Source organism: Equus asinus, chromosome 2 (assembly GCF_041296235.1).
Source record: "Equus asinus isolate D_3611 breed Donkey chromosome 2, EquAss-T2T_v2, whole genome shotgun sequence".
Taxonomy (NCBI): domain Eukaryota; kingdom Metazoa; phylum Chordata; class Mammalia; order Perissodactyla; family Equidae; genus Equus; species Equus asinus.
The window spans coordinates 13,727,602-13,755,399 of NC_091791.1; the positions used below are offsets into that span (position 1 = coordinate 13,727,602).

The 27,798-nt window shown below is 37.2% G+C and overlaps 1 protein-coding gene across 2 annotated transcripts in view; it reads left to right on the top strand.

Annotated features, from left to right (window-relative positions):
• Positions 1–27,798, top strand: part of CACUL1 (CDK2 associated cullin domain 1) — a 62,802-nt gene that overhangs the window by 23,008 nt on the left and 11,996 nt on the right. For both annotated transcript variants that reach the window (XM_044750000.2, XM_044749992.2), the window contains exons 3-6: positions 443–545; positions 17,509–17,604; positions 19,641–19,743; positions 25,064–25,153. In XM_044750000.2, coding sequence (XP_044605935.1) covers positions 443–545; positions 17,509–17,604; positions 19,641–19,743; positions 25,064–25,153 — 392 coding nt within the window. The remainder of the gene's footprint in view (positions 1–442; positions 546–17,508; positions 17,605–19,640; positions 19,744–25,063; positions 25,154–27,798) is intronic.

A 27,798-nucleotide genomic window follows, 5' to 3' on the forward strand; every position in this document is an offset into this window, starting at 1 on the left:
AGTGACAACTGTGTTGTTCCTTCCACATAAGTGATGCATGTAGAGGTTATATTGCAAACGTTTTTGTGAATTAGAAACCTTCTGCTAATTATCGTTCCCTCTTCCTTGTTTTGACATTCATTAAAATGAGAGTGAGAAAGAAGCTGGTTTGTAAGTGGTTATCATAGTCAGACTCTCAGATTATCACCCAATATTAGAGTATCTAGTACTGATAAAATGTGTAATAGAGTACTCAAAAAAGATTATTTGTAACTGGTGGTAATGTCTCTTCCATCTGAACACTGATGGGGGCAGGATAAATTTTTATTTAAAATTCATGATTGGCCCCATTTGTTAGGCCAGAATGAATTATTTGGCCAGTGGCTGTCTATTGAAAGTATGCTTTAACCTTAGGTTGAATTAAGCGCTTCATCGTTAACTTGGTTTTTCTGTATTCCCACAGTTGTGTGTATAAATGTGTATGCCAGCAGCACTCGGAGCAGATGTATAGCGATCTGATTAAAAAGATAACTAGTCACTTAGAGAGAGTCTCAAAGGAGCTGCAGGTAAAGAACCGATTGTATCGATTTTTGCTTCTTTGGGATTTTCTGACTGGTTGGAATTAACTTGTGTAATATACATTTGGAGGTTTGCTAATTTGATTATGATATAAAATTATAAGTATTTTTCTAGATGAATATTGACCAAGTCATCTAATCTTTGGAATAGATTATTAATTTGAAAATTTGACATAAATTATGGAAATTTTTAGATTGAATTTATTTTAGACTTTAATTGGTTCCATTTATTACCATGTCAACGTTTCTTTTGTTTCAAACCTTCTTTTCTGTTAAGCTTCAGTATTTGGTGACTTTCATAAGATAAACATGTATGTTTTAATTTTTTTCTGGAACTTTTTAAAAATTATCTTTGAAGTGTGGTCTGCCTACCAGTTTCTAATATTTGCTAATAGACGCAACTGAAGTCAGCATTTTATTGATAAGCCCTCTGTAGATGAATGTCACCCCAGCTGTAGAATCTGGGGCCTAAGGTTCTGGAAATCTTCTGTCTGAGGAAGCACTCGGCCTCTTGATCCCCACCCCGCCCCTCCCGCCTCGGCAGAGTTTCCACTGCTTGAAGGTCAGGAGCTATCTTTATGCCAGGGCCAGATCGTATTTTAGTTCTGGTGTAGGAGTTACATGATGTGTAAAAAAGCCACTCGGCAGTAGATCACCAGGGTTCACCCACAATTAGGAGGTGCTCCAGCAGTTCTGAAATATCCGCAGTTTCTAGCAAGTGCTGGGGTGTGTTTTAGGTATTGTTCCTCACTTACCTTGTGGTCTCAGGTATCTTAGTCTTGTTTACACCAAACAGTTGTGGCACTAAGTAGCTTTTTTTTTTTTAAATTATAGCCAGAGGTATGTTTATCATAGCTAAATATATACTTTTCCTGTTGTTAGTGTAAGTTGTTTTCTTCCTTTTTTTGCCACTAAATACAAAATCTTTATTCATTTAACAAGTGTAAATGAATGTTTAGTGCCTAGGCATTCTTTATAAATTATAGATGAAATCTAAGATCTGTGCATTATAGCTTTGAATGATTTGCTTACTAGTTCTTGACTCTACCTTCTCCCTGAATTTCCACATCCAGTTTATTGCCAAATCCTATTTACTTCCTCTTTCTCTCTTGGCTGTTGTCCACTTCTGTTTAGTTGCCACTACTCCGTCCAAGCCACCATCATTTCCAGTGTTTTACTGAAATGCTGGTCTTGGCTTGTTGCTCTGCCTGTAGTCTTAACACCTCTAACTTATTCTTGCATTTTAGTCAGAGTGACTGTTTCTAAAGCACAAATCTGATTATCATATTCCTGTTAGAATAAAGTCTAAACTTCTTAATGTGATATAGGAAGCCTTTCATTATCTGACTCCTGCTTATTTCTGTAGCCTGATATCTTACCTCTCTGCTCCTGCGTACTGAACTTACTTCAGTTCCTTGGACATTTTGTGTACTGTCTTACCTCTTGACTTTTGCTGTGATAACTTGACTGCCTGAAACATTCTTCCTTTTCCTCTGCCCTCTTGTTTTTTTGGTCAGTGTGAACTTAACATTTAGGCTGCAGCTTAGACATCATATGTTTTGGGAAACATCGTCTTATGCCTTGTTCCCCCGAGTCTGTATTTAGGGGGTCCCTCATTTGTGCTTCTTTAATACCTCGTACGTTATTGTAGTTCTTTATGTATTGTAATTTCTCGTTTAGCTCTTCTCCTTCCCCACAACCCCTCTCCCCGTACTGTGTTCTGACAGGGCAAAGGAACGTGGCTGTCGTCTTCGTTATTGTCTTGGCAGCACGTAGTCCTGTATCTGGTACATACTAGGCATTAAATAGTTACGGAATGAACGTTTGTGAGTAAATATTTACTGGTTGTTGGATAGTGAAAGTTTTTCTAGTGGAAATCTGAGTTTGATCATGTTTTTAACCTGAAGTCCAGGTGGTCTTTGGGGTGCCGGCAGTACCAGAGATTTCGTTAGATGAGCAAAGAACTCAGTGACCTCAAAAAGGATTGTTTTGCTATTACTGAAATAATTCTAAATGTCTTCTGAAACAGAAAGCAAACCATTTCAGTTCAAATTACAGGGACAAAATATATTACTTGTCTTGGTTATAAAAGTTACCTATCAAACGTGAATTTATAATATGTATTATACTTGTGCTCTGCCTTCACATGTACATCATTAATTTGTCTGATAGAATTGTGATTTGCTAAATTTATTTGTCATACTGTGGTTTCTGCTTGAGTAGATTTTCCTTGTATTTAGTTTTGTAAGCATTGTAAGAGCTCTTTTCATCCTTAGAATGTTATTGTAAAATATTTTTAAACTTAGAGGGAACTGTAGTACTGTATTATCAAGCTCAGTCTAGTTGGTAGTTTTTAGAAGGCCACTTGGCTACATTTTCTGGCATGAGTTTGCTTGACCAGTTATCGGTAATGTGAGGGTAACTTGCCCAGGCTGGGCTGCACAGGGTACTAATACTAGGAGTCACTGAAGTTCAGAGAGTAAGTTTCTGAGGTTTTGGAGACTGGTCCCTGTCAGTATGTGAAGAGCTCCTTTATCATGAATGCATAGTAGTTCATTGCACCTTACTTCATTGATGCACCTTCATTTATTTAACCATATTTAGGTTACTTCCAGTCTTTGGCTATTACTAACAGTCTGCAGTGAATAATCAGTCTTGTAAGTAATGTCATTTGCTACATCCATGCTGTGGTTCACAGAAGTTGTACCACGTTACTCTCGCACCACTTCTGTGTGTATCGGAGTGCCTGTTTTTTCTCACCCTTATTAATATAGTGTATTAGAAAACTAAAGAATTTTTGCTTTATATTAATATAGGGATAATTCTTTAAAAAATTAAAACATAGTTAAGAATGATCTCTTTTTTTTAATTTTTTTTTTTGAGGAAGATTAGCCCTGAACTAACTGCTGCTGCCAATCCTCCTCTTGTTGCCGAGGAAGACTGGCCCTGAGCTAACATCCGTGTCCATTTTCCTCTACTTTATATGTGGACACCTGCCACAGCATGGCTTGCCAAGTGGTGCCCTGTCTGCACCCGGGATCCGAACTGGTGAACCCTGGGCCGCAGGAGCGGAATGTGCGTACTTAACCGCTATGCCGCTGGGCTGGTCCCAAGAATGATATCTCTTTTGATGTTAGTATTTAAAAAACCATATTGATAAATGTAAAGGTAATATATGATGTAAAAGCAGGGAATTTAGTTTATTTTTAGAATCAATGCATGTCCTACTTTGTTTTCAGCAGTCTGGCCCTATAAAAAAATCTTACTCTGAAGTGATCTCTTTTGTAAGATTATAAAGTCTAACCATTATTAAAATCAAGGTGGAGTTGGTGAAAAAAACATGGGGACCTGGGCTCTGGTCTGAACTCTGCCACTCAGCAGCTGTATGCTTCTTGATGAAACATGCTAATATCATCTTGTAAATTTTCTCAACGTTAAAATGAAGTGGCTTCACTGAAATATCTGGTTCCTTTAAGCTAAATTCTAAGATATTTTTTCTTCTGCTTCCAGCTTGGCAAATGCTCCTTCATTCTTTTCTCAGGCTTACACTCATTTGTGTCCACCCTGCAGTCTTCCTGGAATCCTCGCACACCCCTCACAACAAAACAGACCATTGGAATTTCTTCTGTGGATTCCTAGCATCTTGGCAATAGCAGCACTGTTAGAGCAGTGCTTATGTTGTCTCTTCTTCCACGTCTGGCCACTTCACAAGTTCTCCTTTGAGGGCAGGGACTCTGTCTTGTCTTTTTATCCTTAGTGCCTGGCACAGTTACAACTCAAGAAATGCTTGTTGAGTGAATGCTCAGCAACTAAATTTGACCTATACCAGTGGGACGATAGCATAATTAGCCTCTTATGACTACTAATCTTTGTTCTCTAGATGCTTAGGCGTTTTATTAATTTATTCAGTGTTCAATTAATTCAGTTTATTAATCAGTGTTACAAGTATGTGGTATGATACTGGTGCAATCTCTATAGAGACTTTAAAGGCAGTTTTCTTGTGGGACAGAATAAGATTATATGCCAGGCCCCATGAGAAAAAGTTTTGAGAGGAGTGTTTTGTTTGCAGCTCTGATTTTAGTAGTGAAATATTGTTTTTTATGAGTTAAAATAAGAGTGTGGAATGAATGGCTTTTTGCAGATAATGAGAAATTTAGTGTTAGGGTTGATAAATGACTGAGTTGAACCTTCAGGGCATCAGTCTCTATCTTTCAAGGGCATCTTGAAATTGCTGGTTTGTATAGTTTATGTATCAGAGTGACTTATTTATCTCTATCAAAAGACATATCCTTTTGAGGAGACTGAAGAGTATATGAAATAACGTTCCATATTCCCCAGTTATTGACTTAAAAGCTAGAGAATACTGTTTGCAGAGATTTTAAAAGATTATTTTAAAATTTTGAACCTAAATGTTTTTATATAAATAGCATAATCTAACTTGTTGCCTCTTTAAAAAAAACATTATTTTTCATTTTGGAAACGGTGACTTTTCACCACTTGAATAACTTTAAAAAGTTTTTTTTGTTGTTAAATTAATAAAGCCACTTAAGTAGCTAAACTTACTTAGTATTCTGCTTACTATTGTATTTTATTGTGCGTGTATCTATACTTTTTCTACTTACTACTAGATTGTTTGAACTATGACAGTATATTTTCCCTTAGTTTTTTTTAAACCACTCTCCCCCCTTGTGTTTAACTCTTCTCCTCTTTGAATGTGGTAATGAAAGTCTCTATTTTATTCTCCTTTTTCCAGGTCTCCAAAGCCTCAAAATGTGAATTTCCAATTCTGATTTTTTGATATACCAATGAATGGAAATAGATAATTATAGAGAAAAAAATTGGTTTACTAATTTAGTAAATTTTATTCTGGTTAGTTCTGGAAAATTCTGTTGAAACTTTTAGCAGCCACCCTACTTTTGGACTAAGATAACTACACGTTAGGTAAATGTGCTAGTCATAATGCTGTTGACCAAAGGTTTCCAATTCTCTTCCTTCTGGATACCTGGTAGGAGGGTACTTCTCTCTGCCATCGCAGTTAGACTTGGCCAGGTGCTTTGGCCTGTGAATTGTGATGAAAGTGAAGTGTGTTTAGTGAGGTGTGTACCCAAAGATCTGAAGCCGTTAAGATCCGCTGTGCAATTTCCATGATTCCCTTTTCCTGCTGAGTGTTCCAGATGGCAGCAGCTCCCTTAACCTGGGTCCCTGAGTAAGTATGACATGGACCAGACCCTCAAGATGGGCATGGAACATGAATGAGAAAGAAAGGTTTACTATATATTTTTTATATTTTTAAAGTCTGTTTTTTTATTGCAATACAATTCGTATATCGTAACATTCACCTTTTTAAATTATACAACTCAGTAATTTTTAGTATGGTCGCAAAGTTGTGTACCATCACCAGTAACTTCAGAATATTTTAGTCACCTTGGAAAGAAACCCAGGACTCATTGGCACTCACTCCCTCTCCCCTTATCTCAGCCTCTGGCAACAACTAATCTGCTTTCTGTCTCTGTGGATTTGCCTGTTCTGGACATTTCCTAGAAATGGAGTTAGACAGTATGTGGCCCTTTGTGTCTGGCTTAATTAACTTAGCATAGTGTTTTCAGGGTTCATTCATATTTATAGCATGATTAATACTTCATTGCTTTTTGTGGCTGAATAACATTCCATTGTATGGTTTTACCACATTTTGTTTATCCAAGCTCTGTTGTGTTAAGTCGCTGAGATTTAGGGGGCTGTTTTTTGACTGACACAGTAAGTATTTGAATTGACGATGTTGGGAATATCCTGTTTTGCCTCACTACTGTTTCGATAATTGAACTTAGTGGATATGGCATCCTTTATTCTTAAAGCTGTCTTAAATGACACTTCCACATTGCAATTACGTTTGTGTGTGTCTGAATCCAGAATCCACTAGAGCATTTGGGAGGCATTTTCTTCCCACGTAATGGTGATAAATTTATTGTATACGTTAATGCGCTTTATGGAATTGAGAGTATATTTTCACTTTCACCAAACAATAATAGTCTGCTGTTTTACTCTAGTACTTTTATAGTCAGTAACCCATTAGCAAGTGTGTTCCTTCCAACAGTTGTTTCTCACTGATTTGGAACTTACACTGTACATAACCCCCAGTAAACAGTGTTTAAACAGAGATCTGGTTCCCAGGCCAGGACGATAACATTAAAGTGTTAGGAATAGCACCAGTAATACTAACCTGAGTTCTGGGTCCTGAGGAGGAGAGACCACAAAGACAGAGGCGGAGAAGGAAAATGTTGCAATTTTTATTCTCAAATAGGACTGAATTTATTTTTTTATTAAAAAAAATTTTTTTTTTAAAAGATTGGCACCTGAGCTAACAAATGTTGCCAATCTTTTTTTTTTTCCTGCTTTTTTACTCCCCAGATCCCCCCAGTATATAGTTGTATATTTTAGTTGTGGGTCCTTCTAGTTGTGCATGGGGGACACCGCCTCAGTGTGGCCTGATGAGCGGTGCCATGTCCGTGCCCAGGATCTGAACCGGGGTAATCCTGGGCCGCCGAAGTGGAGCACGCGAACTTAACCACTCGGCCATGGGACCGGCCCCAGGACTGAATTTGGAATAGTTTAAATGAGTATTTTTCAACTGTTTTAAGAGGAAGTTAACTAATTACGTTTAAACCATTCATTTTAGTAAAATTATACTTTTGATGTCTTCTAAGCTAAATATATCTTGAATTAAATATAATTTGACTCTCAAACCTATTAATAATAGAAACTAAACCATAATCAGTCCACAATGCTTAACTTCACTCTTCACAGACACCAGATTACACATAAAAGCTTTATTTCCAAACTGCCAGCAAACTGAGCCAGACTTTGTTGGTGTTTAAAATCAGAGAAGGGTTGCTTTGCTATTTGTGTTTTGTCCGGTGGGTGGCAGCAAAGCTCAACTAGTTGTATGTGGTCATTTGAAATTCTATGTTTTTTTTTAAAGGCTATAATTTCTATATCTCTTGAACTATAAAGTGTGTTTAAAAAAAAGAACTTTCATTCCTCCAAATATGCTATTTATTCCTTACTAGAGTGAGGAAGATTTTAGATAATAAGAATTGCCTGTTATCCTTTCTACATAGATTTCAAGTAAAATAAATATCATTGCTGGCTGGTAAGTAGCTCTTCACGTGTGTATTCTACTGAAAGTTCTCCTTCGTAAGTTATTTGGAGATCTGTTTTCTAATCCAAGCGAGCGCTTAAAGCAGTTGTTATAGCAAAGTTGTTCTTGTCTCAGAGAATTTGCCAGAGACACCCTAACCCTCAGTCTCTAGGCTTCCATTCAGAGCATAATTCTAATAAGTTTACTATCAGTCTTTGGAGACAAGGACTGTGTTTTCTTTTCATGTGTCCTCATAGGGCTTATCATAAAGCCAGGCCCCAAAGAGAGATCCAGTAAAAGTATTTCTTAGTTGATAAAAAACATGCTTGCTTTACAGTGGAGAGTCACTAGAATCGTCGACTTGTCCCAGTTAAAACAGCATCCTCAACTTGGAAGGTGGAATTTGTGATGAGCAGGAGAGTAAAATCACTTAGATAACAAACAGTTATTTGCAACTGTTTATTATCATAGTGTACGGAGTACAATTATGAGTTGTACTCTTTTTGAAATAAGCTTTTTTTTTGAGACAGTTGTGTGCTTAAATTGGAAAAAATAAGGAAAAAGTTTCTTTAAAAAGTAAGCAAATAAGGATAGATGGTAATTTTTGCTAAGTGTTAAAAAGGTATATAGGTGTATAGGAAAGAGAGAAGTCATCCTAGTCCGTCAGACTTCTTTAGATATTTTCTCTATTAAGTAATCCTTGAACCTTTTATGACTGGTCTGTGAAAAGCTAGGATTTGAACCTAGGTTTATCTCATTGTTGTGTGGATAAGCTGAAGCAATCCAGGATCATAGAGGCTGTTCAAGCCAAATAGTATTTGGAAAATGAGGAAAGTCTTATTTTAGAAATAAATCAAGAAGACATTTCCATATGATAGTAGTAGTAACAATTGTAGCAGTTAACCTTCAGAGTGGAGAGACCTAAGAGAGAAGTGTCTTCTGCTGTCTTATGTTAGACTCACTTTAACTTCTGTATTGTGCTTTTAATTAGAAAATCATTCTTACACTTTATATTAGGAGCATCTCATACATATATTACAGCTTTTAACAGCTCCTAAGGTTCATTTACCTTCTATATAACAGCTTTTTTTGGATATTCTACTATGGAAACAATATCTGTACAGCAGGAATGAGAATGCAATGTCAGATGTATGTGTCTATTTGGGAAGAAATTCCATTTTTCTGTAGCATCTTTGTGTCAGCCTCAGGTGTAATTGGTGTTGCTTCTGTATGTAGCCTTAACAAATCTGTCCATTGGCAGTATGGTGTTGCTCTGGAAAGTCTTGGAATAAGCTAATTAGACTAAAAGCATATAACACACTGTTAGTTTTTGCTAGAGTTAGTCATGTAGAGGCAGATTTAAAAAAAAAAAAGGAATTTCTAGTTTTGTTCTGAAAATAATACTAAGGATCCTTGAGAGAGCATCCAGGTCTATTTGTATGGTATCCAAAATGCCGAAGTCATACTTGGTAATATAGGAATACATATTAAAAGATTATGAAGGAACTATTGGAGAATTTTTAGCATTCCCAATTGATTTAGAAAGAAATACTTTCCATTTGTTTGTTGAAATTCCCCATCTTTTTATGTGTGTTGTCCACCATTTCTAGTAAGTCATTACATATATTAATCATAGTTATTTTAAAGTGTGTATCATAGTTCCAGCTTGTGAGCATCTCTGCATCTGGGCCTGCCGACTCTTTAACTCTTGACAGTGGGTTGTGTTTTCTTGCTTTTTGGGGTATTTCTTAATTTTTGATTGAATGCTGGAGATTGTGTATAAAACAACAGCAGAGACTGACATCAGTAATATTTATGCCTAGAAATCGGCATGCCTCTTTTCTGTCAGGCTGTTAGTGTGAGGAGCTGAGTCAGGCCTGTCAGTAGTTGAGCTGGGTTTGAGTTTTGTTGTTACTATCGGCTTTAGATTCTCTGCTAGTGGGCTGTGGCTACCCTGTTCCTAGTGTGAATCAGAGGTATTTTTCCAGTCTTCTGCTCTACCGCCAGCTCTTAGCAGGCCCTGCCTCACTGAGGGGCTTTTCTTTGCTCCATGGCCCCTCTCCCAGCAGTGAGTGGATGGCTCTTGCTTATTGCTTGGGGAATGGGGGACAGGTTTTTTGGTTTTTTTCTGGTGCTCTCGCTTCTGCCGTAGTCATAGGTAGTCCCTGTGTGCTGAGCCCTCGGAGGTGGGGCTTGCTCAGTGTTCTCAGCTCCCTCTTCGCCACCCCAGTTGCAGATGGCCTTTTCTTCCTCAGTTCATGGTTAGAGCAGGGGTTAGTAAACTTTTTCTTTCAGCGGCCAGGTAGTAAATATGTCCATGGGCCTTACGGTCTCTGTTGCAGCATCTTCAGCTCTGCTGTTGCAGCGTGAAGGCAGCCATAGACAGTTCATAAATGAGTGGGCATGACTGTTCCAGTAAAACTTTATTTATAAAAACAGGTGGTGGACCAAATTTGGCTGCAGGCTCTAGTTTGTTGACCTCTGGTCTAGCTCTGGAGGGTTTCTTGCTCTCCTTCTACCTCCGTAACCTCTTGTCCCCTGCACCCCTGTGGCAGCCGCATTTTGCCTTGTGTCTCTTGGGCGCCGGGGAGTGAGCAAGTTTCCTGCACTTCCCTCAGCAGTAGTATGCTTTTGCTTTGTAATAGTGTAGAAACCTGGGCATGAGTGGATTTTCTTCCCCCTCTCCAGTGGTGGCTGACCTTTACCTGTGACAGGAGGGCTGGAGGATTACCTGCCCATCCCCCAGCAGTAGGCGGTTTTTGCCGCAGGTCAAAGAAGAGTCACGAGGGTATGCAGGTAGGTCTCTGACCTCTTCCCTTCAGCAAACTTGTGTATCTGAGTCGGGTCCAGCACACAGGCATTTGTTCATGTCTTCCGCTGGCAGCTAATCACCATCTTTTTCCTGATGGAGGGCCCAGAGTGTGCATGGGCTTCTCCGGTACTCCTCTTCCCTCCTCAGACCTTGACAGCCTTGCACATCTGTGCCATCCAGGGTGGCTCTCAGATCTCTTTCTCTGTCCTCAGTCTCTCTCTCAACGACCAGAGCTGGAGAGTAGGGGTGGACCGCCCTTGTGTTGAGGCTCCCAGGGATTCTCCACTGTTAGTTCATGCTTGGCTTTTAATGATTGATGACAACTTCTGTTGTTTTCTTACCAGCTTTTGTGGCTGCCATCACCAAAGGAGAAACAGTTCCTGTGTCTTTTCTTTCCTTAGAGGAGCTTGTCACTCTTTGGAATTTGTTTCTCCTGTTTGGACGTTGCAAATGTAAAACACAGTCACCTCAGGTCTCTGATGAGCTCAAAAAATTGATTATGTAGGTTAACCAGCTTTTTGTTATTGTAAGGGTGGGACTGATTCTAAGTGGAGGTGGAACTTCACTGTGACCTTCTAATAACTTTGTTATCACTGAATTCAGTAACAGTCAAGAAGGTGTTAAATTTCAAAGAAAAATTCACCTATAGTCTCAACACTAATGTTAAAATGTTAGTGTATCATGTTTTTACTAATTTCAGTATAGTTTGCGGCTAAATTGGTGTGGGTACTTGCTGCTCAACCCTCTCGTGAATCCTCTAGGCCTCCTTCCTAGAGAGCTCCTCTCTCTCCTTTGAAGTGGTCCCAGGTAGAGGTTTCTAAAGGCTTAACAGCTGCTGGGTCAGCGGTTGAAGGAATCCTCTGAAGTTCTTGTTAAAGATGTACAGTCTGGAAAGTTTCTGAGTCAGGACGTTGGAATATGGCAAAGGAATCTGCATCAAGAAACCCGTTAGGTGATGTGCCTGTGGAAATGTGCCATTGTTCCTCACCCTGGTCTGTCTCTTAAGCAAGGAGTGGTGTCATTTTGTGTTTAAATATAAGGTGGTGCTATTGCTGAAGCCACTGAACGTGTTTGCACCACCAAAGTGCAGTCTGGATTAGAAGCATCTGTGTAAACCTCGATAACAGAAATAGCAAAGCACAGTTTAAGTATCTAATGAAGGGGGATTGATGGAACAGACGATGGTGTGTGCAGAGGTCATTAAAATTAGGTTGTAGAAGTATATTTGACCTGGGAAGTGTTGATGACATATGGCTGAACGATAAAAGCAGTTTACAAAATAATGTAATTCCATATTTGTTAAAATACACACACACACACAAGAACAGGAGAAAATGTTAATAGTTATTTACCAATGTTGATAGTGGTTATTTTTCTCTAATTACATTTCACATTTTTTTAAATTTCGGTGAGCCTGTATTACTTCTGTGAAGATACGTTAGTGGCCTTGTTATGTTTATTAGATCCTTCCCTCCCTTCCTTTCTTCCTCTCTCTCTCATTTTATTTGCAAAAGTCATTTCTTCACTTGAAGACAACCAAAATGTTTTTGTGAACATAAAAGCACATATTCTTAAATTTTTTTACGTTTTGTTTTGATGGGATGGGGATGGGACATAGGAAAGAAGGGATATAAGTATGAAATTGTGGAACTTGTCTGTATTTTACACCTGCAGTGTCTAATTTGGTAGCCACTAGCCACATGTAACAAAATTAAAATGAAATAAATATTCAATTCCTTATTTTCGTTAAATGCATTTCAGGTTCCCAGTAGCCACACGCATGGCCAGTGGCCACCATATTGGACAGTTCAGATGCAGGACATTTCCATCATTGTGGAAAGTTCTTTTGGGCAGTACTGACCTAGATCATAGTATATTTAAGGTTATTGGCTGGTAAAATTATTTAAATAAATCATGCTGTTTTAATATGCATCTAATTAGAGTAACTGACCAGGCTTCTTTATCTAGCTTTCAAAATTAAAGATAGCAAGCTTCTGTTCTCCTTCCTTCCTGCAAAGGTTTGGTGTGTGTATCAAACCTGACCCTTCCTTTCTTGCTGTAAGGCATTTCTCACCTTTTACTTATTAAGGAATATACTCAGTAAGTAAATTGTGTGTGTGTGTGTATTAATTTATTTATTTGGTGAAATTTAACGGGTTGAGTCTGTAAAAGTGGGTGCCAAAATTATTTTGTTTTTAAATAATGATACATAAGATTATCATCTAGTTCTGCATTTTTTAACTTTAAAATTTTTCTTTAAAACTGCTGTCTACAAAATAACATCTGTATGAAGTTATTTATTACAACATTGTGGTAACAAAAGATTAGCAACAAGCTATTAATATGGAGACTAATTAATACATTCAAACATTGTACTTAGAAAATAGATTTCTTAAAGAGTGGTTTCAGGAGCTCCGAGGGTCCCTGAAATCCTTTCAGGGGGTCCGCAAAATCAACACTGTTTTTCTAATACTACTAAGATATTATTTGCGCTTTTCACTAGGTTGATATTTGTTCTGATGGTGCAAAAACACTGGTGGGTAAAACTAGTGTTGCCTTAGCCCGAATCTTCACTTCCACACACTCGCAGTAGAAAACAAAAGCATTCCGCTTAAGAACGTCCTAGATGAAGTGGTGAAAGTTAGTAATTTTATTAAATTCTGACTTTGAGTATACCTAAAAAAATATTCTTTGTGAAGAAATGGGAAGCTGCGTACCAAAGTAACAATGATTATTTTGAGAAAAAGCCCTTGTGTGGTTTTGAGCTAAACTAGCTGGGTTTTTTTCCCCCCTCTAGAACACTATTTTTATTTGAAAGAATGAGTGACTGACAAACTGTGGTTATTTGGACTTTGTTATTTGACCCACATTTTCTCAAAAATGAATGAAGTGTATGACTTCCAGGAAAACAGCTGACAGTATTTGTTGCCAATGATAAAATCTGAGCTTTGAAGTGAAAATTAGAGTTTTGGAAAACACGTATCTACCATGATGACCTTGATAGTTTCCCAATACTTATAAAGACTTCTGATGAGATAGGTGGTGATATTAACAAATATAATTTTTTTAAATGTTGTATAGTGAAATTTGTCGACGTTTGGAAGTTCTGCTTAGCTCAGTGAGTCAGTATTTTCCAAATGACCAATTCGTGATGTTATAAAATGTCTGTAAAAGCGCCGTCAAAGTAGGAGCTAGAACAGTGGGTTTTAATGTAACGGAGTACAAAGTTTCAGATTTCATTGGTAGTTTCAGATTTCATGTTGCAACTATTAAGAAACTACCACTTGTCAACTTTCAAAGAATATCCACAATTGTCTGAAAAGGCTATTAAATATACCTTCCTTTTCTGTCTACATATTTGTGCGAGGGTTGGTTTTCTTCATTTACTTCAACCAAAACAGCACGTCACAGCTGATTCAGTACAGAAGCCGACAGAGAATCCAGGTGTCTTCCATTAAGCCAGACTCTAAAGAGACTTGCAGAAATGTAGAAACAATACTGCTCTTCTTACCATTAAAAAAAAAAAAGTTATTAACATATAACTGTAGTTTATAATATAAAATATGTAACCATATTTTAGTATTAAAATATGTTAAAGTGCAATGCGTTTATAGTCATTTTAGAATGAATTAACACGTATTTTTAAAACCCAGTTTTAATTTCTAATATGGTAAATATGATAGATATAACCCACAGTATAAACAAAAGCTTTTTGGAATCTAGTTATTTTTAAGAATTTAAAGAGTTCCTGAGACCAGAATGCTTGACAATCACTAGAATAAAACTGTCTCCAAGATGCATTGTTAGGAAAAGTGCAGATCAGTGTGATTGTGTGTTAGCATCTGTGTGGAAAGGGATATAAATGGGACACTTCTGTTCTTGTATGTGTGTAAAATTCTTCTGGAAGAATATAGAGGAATTAAGTGTCGGTTGGTTCAAGGAGGAAGGGATGACAGGTAAACTCTTTAAACTTTTTTGAACTCATTTGAATTTTAAACCAGATGAATGCATTACTCATTTAAAAAAAGAAGAAATTAAAACATTCCTACCAGCTATATTATAAATTTCAGGGACTCTAGGTCTGTTATGAAAAGTTGGAGTCATGGTTATTTTTCTGCTGCTTGCTTTTTCTTGTTTTGTTTGAGAAGAAAATGAAGCTTGCTTATTTTAAGGGTAAAAAATTTCGTTTAATGTCCAAGCCAAATACATTCATGTTGAAATAATGTAAATAAAATAGGTTGCAATTTCCCCAGTGGGGCCCAAAGTATACTGGACTTAAGTTTTAAAGAGGAGTAATTTGATTAATTTTTTTTCATTTAAACAGCAGTTGTTTCTAAGTTCCTAGTAAAGAGATTGGATTTATTTTAGAGGACTTAAAGTTTATAGTCCTGTTATTTAAAAGGTTTTGAATAAGTGCTGCATGAAATGTGGAAGTATAAAAAGCTAAGTAAATGTTCCGACATTTGATTCTTTACAAAAAGTCCTTTTTAATACTCATAACCTTTGAGGCTTTGGGAATTCTTGAAAAGAATAAAGAATTCAATTTTATTTATTCTGTCTGCTATTAAGTGTGCCTTTTGATCAGTGTTCATACTTTTACCTTGTGGATAAATGAAGTGTCCTTTTTATGAAAAGGGAAAATTATTTTAATGCAAAAACTCTTTATTTTCTTTTTTCATATAATACTTCTAAAATTTATTTTTTGAATACTGAAATATCATTTCCAGAGTTCTTTGAAGCAGTTTAGAGAAAGATATTACATGTGATTCTGTTCATTAGTTATAAAAATTTGCTCATCATGTGGAACCATTTTCTGCAAGTTCTTTAGTTAACAAAGAATGCCTTTAATAATGTTAATGGATTTTTCTGAAGTCTTAGACAAGCAGATAGTTAATTCAGAAAGGAGTTTACTTACTCTTACTAGTTACATATGCATGTTTGACATTTTCAAAACACACATTGTTTTCTTTGATTCTTAGCATATCTTGGAAGTAGCACAGTTAGTATTTTTCCTCTTTTGTGTGTATGGAAATTGAAATTCAGGGAGCTAAATGAGTTGCTTAATGTCATACAGCCTTGTGAAATAGTAAAATAGCAATTTAGATTTAAACAAGCCTAGATTAGATTTAGGTTTAAAGACTGTCCTTGCCAAAAATGCGTTTCTCTCTCCCAGGCTCTGTGGTCAGCGTTGGTGATACCTCTGATATAAAGGCAAGACATGGATCTTGTGCTTCAGGGGCTTAAAGTTTAGTGGCAGAGACTACTCCGTGGGGGAAGTGAATAAGTGCGATGGTGTCCCATTGAAGGGCCATATAGCTCAGATAGTTTTGAGGAAGTGACACAAATCTTGAAGGATGAACAGGAGATAGGCAGGGCGAGTCTGGTTACGGGGCGGTGATGAAGGTGTTCAGGTGGAGAATGAGTCAGAGGCCTAGAACAGCACACTGATGTTGTTTGGGAACTGTTACTACTTCCATATGGTCACTGTGCTGGGTTACATGTGAAAAGGAGCGCGATGTGAAAGCAGACAGGTAGATAGTGTGCCCTAAATTGGAAGTTTGAACTTTTTTCTAAAGGTTTCAGGGTGCTAAAAAAAGGAATGTAAATAGTTGGAAGGACTCAGATTGGCCAAGGTTTGAGTCTTTGTTCTTGGGTTTATTAGCTGTGGGACTGTAGTCACGTGACTGTTTCTGAGCTCCAGTTGACTCATATGTAAAATGGAAATAGTGTTCAATTTGAAGGCCGTTAAGAAGACTAAGAAAAATAGACGTAAAAACAGCACCTAGGGTGCACCCAACCTGTAAGTAGGTACTCGAGTGGAAGATGAATTAGAAGTAAGGACAGTTCGCTACACATATTCTGAGCTTCTAAGTAGAACTGAGAAAAATTTGAATTAAATCTTATTTTGAAATAGTATTGGAACATTTGGTTATTTCTAAAACAGCTGAAATGGTTTTATAATTTTAATGTTTAATATTTAGGAATCTTTCAGTGTGGCATTTCCTTGTATCCTTGTTTGAAAGTAAGACTTTCTGTATATGATTTGGTTGTCAGGTTAGGGGACTGCCCTGCGTAAGACCTGTGTAGAATCTGGTTTGTTTATGAGGTTTTGTGCCATGCCCATTCCCCCAACTCCCTGGCCCAGGAATGAATTCTTAGCTGGAATACCTGGATCTGTCATCTCCTAACACTCTAATTTTAGGCAAATTACTGGCGCATTTGTGTGTTTCTTCAATGTCAAAATGATACCTAATTAATTTAGCTCTAGAGAATAAAATAAAATAGCATATGGATGCGTTTTTGTAAAAAATAGTATGTTAGTCTGCTTGGGCTGCCATGACAAAATATCACAGACTGGGTGGCTTGCGCAAAAGAATTTTATTTCTCACCACTCTGAGGCTGGGAAGTCCCAGAGTAAGGTGCCAGCTGGATTGGTTCCTGATGAGAGCTCTCTTCGTGGCTTGTAGATGGCCTCTGCTCACTCTGTGCTCACATGGTCTTTCCTCTGGGTGTGCAGAGAGAGAGACCATGTTAGTACAACCAAGTTAGTACAGAACTCAGAATATTACTGTGCCTAAGGTAATTATTAAGTCTGTGCCACTTCCTTGATTTTCTTTTTTTTCCCCCCCATTCCAGGCCCAAATATAGTTTGGTTCCTATAGAAAATGTCTATATAGTTCAGCGATAATTTTAAAAATCTATCATTTACCTTACTTGTGAATGTACCTTTTTACTCATTAATACAGCAAGCCTTTTAACTAACATGGTAAAGTTGCACAGTTTTTAAAGACAGCTAAACCAAACCTCAGTTTTGCATAGCAGATCTTGGAACAGAGATCTAAATCTTAACTGAACTTTAGGATATAAACCTCCTCCTTTTCTTTATTGTGAATTTCAGTGTGAATTTTGACTTAGACTTCTAAGTCTGTGTGCATTTTAGGTTGTGGTGGAAGGTCTTTATACCTGGTTTCCCAGAATGATCACATTTGTGTTCTTTCTTACAGGCCAGCCCTCCAGATCTCTATATTGAAAGGTTCAATATAGCTCTTGGACAATATATGGGAGCATTGCAGAGCATTGTGCCTCTTTTCATTTATATGGTAAGTCAGAGCTGTCTCCCCCTTTCCAATACCTCAGTTTATTGATCTGAGCACAGATAGATGCAGAGAGTTAAGCATGTTCTATTTTTCTTTTACTATATGTTATGTTTGAAATGGAAATTAATCTATTTCAGTAATGTTTGATAGTGTTGACATAGAAGAATTATTTACCCTTTTACTTTTCTAAAGTTTCATGAATAACATTGCTGAATAGACAATTAGGCATTAATAGTCAGCAGTCACCCAGTTAGCGTTTATTTTATTTCTGCCAAATGGAAGATACTGTGCTTGGAAAATAAAGATATATAAGAAAGATTTCTTGTCTTCAGAAAGTAGAGAGTTAAGACATGTATCTGAAAACGTGATGTGTGATAAATACCAAGTAAGTCATTCCGTAAAAAGTAGAACAGTGAAGTGTGCTTCCATTCTGATGCTCGCTTTCATTTGGAGAATTAATGCCATGAGTCTAATTTGTAGTCTCTTGCCTTTGTTGCTTATCCTCCCCCCCTCAAATATATAAAGTATAGAATCTTAATGTTAGTGTTCCTGTTGAACAGAGGGGCCCTTAGAAACCATTGTCCCAATTCCTCTTGGTTTATTAGGTTAGGGAATGGGATGTTTAGGTTGATTCCATGTTCTGTGGTGTAAAGATCGCTAATGTGGGATACCATCCTCAAAATGATTTATTCTCCATAAGATATACTTTATTTAAAAAAACAAAACAGAACATTGGGAGAAATCTGTATTATCAACAGAGGACTATCATTTAAATAATTTATGAAAGATATTTCAGTAGAAAAATATGCAGTTAAAAATAATGACGTCTGTATGTTATTTTGAGAAAAATCTTCCCAAGTTACAACATTAGGTGAAAAAGCAAGATGCAAAGCAATGTGTAATATTTCTTCATTAGCAAGTATATTTTTCTTTACTGGGAAAAAAAGCGCATACCCACATATATGCAAGCAACATTTTAGAAAGAATATTCAGAAGTTACCCCAGTGTAGGACGGGATCTTTGGGAATGGGACAGAGGGTCTGCTGTGGAAGGCTTCTTTTTATTGCACACCTTTTTGAGCGATTTTAGTTTGTAACCATGCGCATGTTATTTTTATACTTTTTAAAGAAAAAAAACCCTTCTGTTTAAGAATTGAGAGAATCAGTGAGCAACTTGTCAACATTCTTCTTTGTATTTTCCACTCCTATACATTGAGTTAACATCTAAACATGAACAAATTCAATCTTTTTTGACCTGCTAGTCATTCTAGTCAGGATGCTTTTGGCTGTAAGAAACAGAATCCCTGATTTAAGTAAATAAGGAAAAGTCTTATCTCTTGTAATAAAACTCCAAAAGTAAGGCAGTCTCCAGCTTGGTTGAATCTCTGGTTCAACAGTCACCAGTGTTTCAGGTTCTTCTTTGTCTCTGCTGCGCATGTCGTCTGTTGCTCCTCATGATTGTAAGATCACTGTAACTTCTCGCTCAACCTAGGTTTCTGTCAGTCTGATTGGGCTACCTTGGGTCACGTGTCTGCCTTTGAACCAAAGTCCATCCATAGGGAATGCCATAAGCTGAATGACTTAGACTAATCACTGAGGTGGAATGTATGTTGGGGAGTCAGCCAGTGTATGTCCACTGCCTGCTTTCAGCCTAGATCATTGATAAATGGGGGACCTTTCATTAGTGTTTTCTGATGTTGCCTTTAGATGACAGTGTAGTGTTTTTAAAGGGCATATTAAGTGCATGTCACACAGTGTGGTTCATATGTCTGTACATCTCTGTCTAGTTAATGTTGGGTATCCTCCTGTTCTTTTGGAGGTGTATGGTTCGTTGCATTTTATATTTATGTGCTTTTAACCTCATGCCGGAAAGACGTATAACTAATAGTGGCAAGGCTTTTGTTTTTTGATGTTGAGTTTTTATGTTTAATTGATGCCTTTATGAATTGTTTCTTAAAATAATTTATTTTTTAGTGCTTCAGCTCATTAAACTAATCATTTCTCTCTAATCGATGCACTGAAAAATAATGTCTTTTTCAGAATAAGTTTTACATCGAAACCAAGCTTAACAGAGACTTAAAAGATGACCTTATAAAGCTGTTTACGGAACATGTTGCAGAAAAGCACATTTACAGCCTAATGCGTAAGTAATTCAACTTACAGGGTGCGATAACACTAGCAGTGATCTTTTTTGTTTTGTTTTGTTTTGGTGAGGATGATTGGCCCTGAGCTGACATCTGTTGCCAATCTTCCTCTTTTTTTTTTGTTTTTTTCCCTCCCCAAAGCCCCAGTACATAATTGTACATGCTAGTCATAGTCCTTCTAGTTCTCCTATGTAGGATGCTGTCACAGCATGGCTTGATGAATGCCCAGGATCCGGACTGGCAAACCCTGGGCTGCCAAAGCAGAGCGCGTGAACCCAACCACTATGCCACCGGGCTGGCCTCTATGATCTTTTTTTTTAGTGTTGAAGCCCATTTCTACAGAGTGAGACACTGATTGAAAACGTGACTTGAAGGCCACCTAGTGAGCTGGGAGCAGCTTAGCCATGTCATTGGACAATGCCTTCATATCTGGTCTGATGCTGGATGCCTTTTTTTTTCCGTTTGATAGTGGGGAAATATTAAGGGGTTCACCCCAACTTTGTTTCACTCTAGAAGGAGTGCAGTGCTATATCTTTGCAATGGTAGTATAGAATCCTGTCTGATTTTTACTTTTAAGTGCAAAAACTCTTCTCTAGTCTGGCTCTGTATTATTGACTGTATCCTAGGTAAGCTGTTTAGCCTCTGCTCCTGCATTTTCTCTTCTGTGAATTGTGATTTTTAAAATGTTTAACGTGGCTATCTATGCACATTAAGTAAGCCGGTCAAAGTGCCAAGTTCAGTTAGTTTTTCCTCTCCCCCCGTTGTCGGGCCCCCTGCCCCTCACAGAGGTAGCATCTTATCCTACCTTTCCTCAAAGAATACACCTCTCCACGTGGAGTTTAGGAAGACCCTGCAACCTACTGTTGCAGCATCCTTTTAAAGCTCATAGTTTATGCATATCATCAAGTTATTTTTTAGAATTTGGCACATATTCTGGATTTGCAGTATGTATTTTTACTTTCCTAATAGTCATAATTAATTTCTACCACAATGAACTTTTACCAGAATTGGCAAAAGGATTGTTCTAAACTTGACCACAAACTCTTTTTTCGTTTTTGAGTTTAAATTAACAGAAAGAATTGTTAAAATAGGGCCAGTTTATTTTAGAAAGGCAAGATTTTCAGATAGTATTGTAGATGAAGATAATATATGTTTCATTATGATGTTCCCAGGAGATTCTAGAATCAGAATAAAGGCCTAGAATCGTGAGAGTTTGACTTTTTTTTTTTTAAAGGTTGGGCAGATATTTACAAATGTCTTTAGACATTATCTCATGGGGTATTTCAGCTATTATAACCATTTGAGTATCACCTCTAATGTTAATATTGTCTTCTGCTTTTATTGTAAGATAGAGCCCAGCATTTTAGAGTCTTTCCTGTTCAAATTCTGTAGAGAAATGCTACCATTTGTTAGAGAAGCTTATTCACTATGTAAATATGTTTTTTATGTTTGTCAGTGATTTGGAAGTCAGTTTTATTGGGCATATACAAAGAGAATATTCAAAGAGAATATAGTAGTCCAGATCTGGTGAGAGAAAACATAAACAGATTATTCCTTCCTTTTGTTTTTTTTACGTAGTCTGATTTTCAATAAAAATTACGCTTAAAGATGGGTATGCCTGTTCTTTTCCAAGTACACTGAAAAGGCCATTAAGCTTTTGAAAATGAGGGAAAACTGAGTTATCAGATATTTATTGAGCAGCTACCATGCACTGTACTTAGAGTAGGGGATACAAGAAACAACCACTGGCCTCGCCACCGGGAGCTGGTTTGGGTTCTCTAACAAGGGACTCTATAAGTGTTTAATGATGTTATGTGGACGGTCATCAAAAAGACTTTTTTAAACACGCACATGCTGCTTACTATGTGGTGTAGGACCTGTTCTAGATTGTTTACCAATATTATTTATTTCTTATAACTCTGTAAGGTAGGTACAGTCATTACCTCCATTTTACAGGTGGGGAAACTAAGGCACAGAGAGGTTAAAATTAAACCAGAAAAACACAACTGTTAAGAATTGATGTCTTGTCTCCAGCTACACATTTTCCTATACTCACCCCCTCAGTTCAACAAAACAAATAACTATACTCAGTTTCTATAATTGTCTGAAATCTGATCAGTAGTTTCCTTCTTGTGGCTTCAGATACGTTTGGAAATGCTAGTGTTTCATTTATTATTGCTGTGTGACGGATCACCCCAAAGCACCGTGGCTGAAAGTAGTGGCTGTCTCTCATTTGGCTCACATCCTCGGTCTGGCCAGGGCTTGGTGGGGCAGCGTCTTGCTGCTCTGCTCTGCGTTGGCTGATGCGACTTGACCAGGAGTTGGGGACTTGCAGGATGGCTCACTCAAATGGCTGGCAGGTTGTGCTGGATTTTGGGTCCTCTCTTGTGTCCTCCGAGAGGGAGCTTCCCAAGATAGAGGAAGTGGAAACTGCCCGTTTCCTAGGTCGTGGGCCCAGAAACTGGCCCAGTGTCACTTTTGCTGTATTCTGTTGGGCAGGCAGTTACAGAGCCCAGGTTCCAGGGGAGTGGACGTGGATACACCTCTCAATGCCAAAAGACTTTGGTGGCCATGTTTTAGAACCAGTACAGCAGGGCAGTGGACACCCTCTGTGCTAATAAATAATCGGTACTTGAATGCACAGTACTAGCAGTTGTTTCATGAATGAGGACAGGGACTTCTCACTGCAGATCAAGGTAATTTTCTATCATCTCTCCATGGTATAATAATTTTTTCATACATATATGCTTCTAAAATGGCTTCTACTTTGGGCTGGTAGTAAAATTATTTTCCTTTGAAATGAATTCTTACTTTGCATTAAACTTTGAAAACTGCAGAAATGCTAGAGTCTACGTTAATCCAGGTTTCTACATTATGTGGTACTGTTGTATTGATGATTCTGAGCAAATATGACAAAATGGGTCAGTTAATGGTAGAAATTTCCTGAGAAAATGTACTGTGTTGAGTTGCAGTAGATTTATAGTTCAGTTTGCACGGAAGGTTTTAAAAACATTTCAGTTATTATCCTTAGGAGTTATCTTCTGCCTTTTAGTTGAGGCCCTTGTAGTTTGAGATTTTTGGTTTTAGTTTTGATTTTAAGAATTGCTTCTCAAAGTAATAAAGGAGAGAAGCTCCTGGGCAAGTTTGTAGCTCTGAGGAGTAATGGAAAGAGCGGAAGAGTTTGGTTCTGGTCCCAGTTGAGCTATTAAAAGCCATGTGACTTTCAAGAGGGCACTTAACCTCTGAGACTTTAGTGTCAAAGGGATTAGCGCTGGAAGTTCTCTAAGGTCCTATTCTAGTTTTAAAACTATTGACCGACTGACAGTTGGCCATCAGTGGGATTGTTGGAGGATCCTTGTTTCTTTTAAGTTAGATAATTTTTGGAAGAAAATTGTTACTAAGGGTAAAACTTTATTAGTACCAGTTTGCATATAAAATCAGCATTTCGGTGGTGGCTTGGTGAAGTAGAAAGAATACAGAATTTAGAATGAAACACAAGTTCTTGGACCTCTTCTGCCACCTGCTAGCTCTGTGACTTTAGATGGATTATTCATTGTTTTTTGCTCCATTTGTAGCCTCAGTTTCCTTATCTGTAAAAAAAAAAAAAAAAAGTAGATGAGGATAAAGCTTGTGAGAGAGTAAATTCTAAGTTAAAGCTTATGAGAATTAAGCATAATGCAAAGTACCTAAGACCTGATAAATACTCAATAAATATTTTCTTTCCTCTCATGCAACTGCTTCCTCCATAGTCCCATTCCTTTTTCTTTAAAAGGGGAGCTCAATTAGAAAATCTTTTAAACACTGTTTTCCTCCAATGAGTTTAGGTGGAAAGGATTTTAGTGAAATGTTATACCTTCTCAACTTTAATAATTTTTTGTTATTGAATATAATTATTTTCAATTGATTCATTCAAATTAATTTATATACTTTTTATGTATAATTTAGTCTGTGAATTTATCATTTCTTCATAGCTATCAGATTTGACATAGGTGATTGTAGTTATGTAGGGGTTATTTGCAAATGTATATATTTGACAACATAATGATGTGTGGTTGAGTGTGAAGAGTTCGTGAGAACAGGACTTACTGAAGGCCAGAATGATTGGTCAAAAAGTAGGATGATTGATTAATAGAGAGCGCACCTGGGTTTTGGGTGCATGTTGAAATTAGAACCTTGAGTAGAAGAGACTCTCAGAACTTCAACTTTAGAATTTGTTTTTAAAGGTTGCACTTCAAAATGTGATTTTCTGCAGTGCTTAACATTTGTCATCCTTACATTTATCTATGCCATTCAAAATTATAACTGTCTACTGATGATAAAATCAGAAGGATAAACTTGAACAGTGCACCTCTGGCCTTCGTCATGTAAATTCAAATGTAACTCATGGTGTATGTTTGAAACCATAAAATCATTATAGGCAAGTGAGATGGTGTTCTCATTTTTAAAAAGGCATGGAGAGAAGAAAACAGCTTATACAATTCTACAAGCCTGGCTTAGAGTAAAATTATGCCAAGTTTTATGGGATTTTGGTTAGTACATTACAGGTCTTTGAGAGAGAAATTAAAAATGAACTGAGTCAGTAATATCTGTTGTATCCACTGAATAATAGAATTCATTTGTGTCTGTTAATGATGTTATATGGAGGAATTATTCCTATCCATTTAAAAATGTTTTTGTAGGATTTTTGTGTGGCAGTAGATAACCTAAAAGAAAACTGACTCTGTTGTCACGTTTGGTGTGGGTCACATGGTCACCGGTCAGGAAGGTGGGAAGGATGAGCCAGTGTGATGTAAGGAAAAAAGGACATGCAGGTGTAGCATTTGGGAAAGTGAGTTTCTGACTCGGATCACAGTTACTGAAATTACTAATAACATGTCTTTCAGAAAAATTCCGAGAGCCAAATGTGATGATTTAGTGGAAAGAGAAATGATTGAGTAAGTTAGAGAACAGTTTATTCCCCAGATGCGTGACTCTTTTGAATCGTGGACTTGATGGGAGGCACTCTCAGCGCACTCATTAAGCACCATGAATACTATTGCTTTTGGAAAGCTTTACTTACTTATTTTCAGAACCTCCATGAATTGAATCATTTCCATTAGCGTTTCAACAGACCTGCATGTATTTACTTGTTAGATTGAGCTACTGCATCATGTTTTTTTAAAAAAAATCTTCAGTGTATGAACTCTTAGTTTCTTCTCTTGGGCTGTTCTTTTCTTGTACTTGTTGACCTTTCAGTCTTTGGGAGAAGTAGTAGGAAGACAAACCTTGACAATTCAGTGTTACATCATTTTTGTAACCCATTTTCTCGTCTTATTTCAGCTTTACTTTTAGAAGCCCAGTCAACACCATTTCAGGTCACACCTTCAACTATGGCAAATATTGTGAAAGGCCTGTACACTCTCAGACCAGGTAAACATTCATCATTTCTTTTGGGGTTGGCTTGTTTGTTTGTGGCAGTTCCGGTCTTATCCAAGAGGACAGTGTTTCTCTGTGTGTTTTCTGAGGCCTATCGTATTTGGATTTGCTCTAGCGAAAAAGTTGAGTAGATACTCATCATTGTGAAATGTAAACTCAGGACTTACTTGGAATTCTTTCTCTGCTAGTGAAAATTGTGGTACTAGGGATAGACTGTGATGGCAGAGATATCTTCTTTCTCAGGCCACTTTAAACAATTAGTGACTTGTAGAGTATTCAGATTTAAAGTTACTTAAATTTGGATCAGGTCTTGCTCTGTTATAATTTTTCAACAGATTATTTGTATTAAGTAGTTACTTACATAAAGTAGCAAAAATATTCTCTTGCATGTGTCCAGTAAACCAATGTTTTTCTTTTTCTATTGTCTCAGAATTTTGAATTTCATTTTACTAAATTTGATGAAAATGGTTCATGAATTTTTCTTTTAGTGCTAGATTATGAATGATTTTTTTGTTTTATTTTTATTAGGCATCCAAGTGCAGTATGACAAATTTCTAAATTCTGCCTCCCAAGCAGGCAACTTTATCAGCTCTGGCTTTTATTATAAGTAACAAAATTGCAGAATAAAACTAATCACTAAGGGTAAAAAAACTTGTAGATACGTATTTGTCTAAATGCTGTTTTATCCCAGTTTGAGCTCTTTTGTAATAAGATTCATTCTTCATACCTGTGAAGAGATTTCTGTATTTGAGAATTGTGCTTTTCAAAAGGTGAATTTTATCACAGACTAACCTTTTGCTACCTGAGGCCTTTTCTAAAATGCTATTAAACATATTTTTATATTTACATGTCTTGCCAGTACCCATTGTATTCTTAGTTTATTAAAGCAGTTTATTCACCTGACAAATTAAGGTTAAAATATTTTAAAAGTTAAATTTTACATGTAAAAGTTTCTTTCATTGCAGTGGTTCTCACATGCTGCTTTTTGTATAATGAATGCATCTGAATCACCCAAGAAAGTTTTTTAAACTATGAATTCCTGGGCCCTAATCCTTGGAGATTCTAATAGCTATTACCATTTTTGGTGTGTTTCCATCCAGTCTTTAGAAGCTCATTTTAGAAATAGTTCCAGCCATCCCCTCCTGCCCTTCTTCGTTTCATGCACACACTTTCTTTGTTTCTTCATCTTTGTTTTAATGACTCCCTAGAGTTCCATAACGTGGCAGATCGCTTTGACTCCTGCCAGCTCTGGCTGACTGGTTAGTGGTTCCCCGGAGCACTGTATTGAGACTCTTTCTAAAGCCATGTTTGGCCTGAGCTGGAAGGAGGGACCCTGTTGAGTACATTTTGCCGTGAGTTTGTACAAGGGGTGGGTGGATGGCTTGTGTTGTTTGTGGTGCTTGTTTTTTTTTGCCAGCTCTAACTTAGCCATTCTCCTGTTGGACGTTTTTTTACTTACCGGTGACCCAGATTGCACAGCATTAAACGTGTTTTTTTCAGATTTAGAATTATTTACTCATATTATAGTTTTTAAAGTGAGCTCATGAGATTAGATAGAGCATTGGTATTTTATGTTTTTGTTTTGGTTTTTTTTTTGGTAAGGAATATTAGCCATGAGCCACTATCTGTTGCCAATCTTCCTCTTTTTTTTTTTTTTTGCTTGAGGAAGATTAGCCCTGAGCTAGCATCAGTGCCAGCCTTCCTCCACTTTATATGTGGGTCAGTCCCACAGCATGGCTGACAAGTGGTATAGGTCCACGCCTGGATCAGAACCCATGAACCTGGGCTACCAAAGTGGAGTGGACCGAACTTAACCACTGTACCACGAGGCTGGCCCCGACGGTTTTGATATATACGGCCACGATGTTTTCACAAGGGAAAATTTGAAAGGGCTAGATTAAAAGAATCCACAAGGGATAATAGTGTTGCATTGGGCTGACCAACAAGGAAGGCGTTGCTGGTTTTGCCACGCCCCTGCTACAAGTGGGCAGTCTTTGTGTTTGTGAGTAGCGGAAAGGGGGAGTAGGTTTATTTTAGCCTGAGTTTTTCTGAATATTAACAATGCTGTTATTTATTTTTTCTTGTGAATTATTCAGTCCTGTCTTTCACTCATTTGTTTGGTCTTATTTGTAAAAATGCTTTGTAATAAATATACTAATTTATCTGTCATGTCTGACACAAATATTTTCCTTAGACTTCTCTTTGCCTATTTACGTATGAATGTTTATTTTTCTTTAGATTATTCTCTTGATCTTTTATCTTAATAACCATTTAATTCTCTTTTCTTTTACTGTTAGATATAATTTGCTGTAACTTAACATGGGTCAAAATAGATTTTTATTTCAAAAGTAACTTCCTAGTTATCTCCAGCCCACTTATTAAATAGTCAACCCCTCTACCCCCATTTTTGTGGTACTTCTTTTTTTATAAGTCTGCTTATTACTACCTGTACTCTTCTATTCTTGGGCCAGGCTATTGTTTTAATTAATGCTTAATGGGGCTGGTATTGCCACCAAGCCCCCTCCCTCCAAATCGCCTCCACTCAGAATTCTTTGGTTTATCTCATTTGTTTGACTCCATATTTAAAATTTTTGATAACATCCCTTCAAAAATTCTCTAGAGATTTTCATTAAATTTTG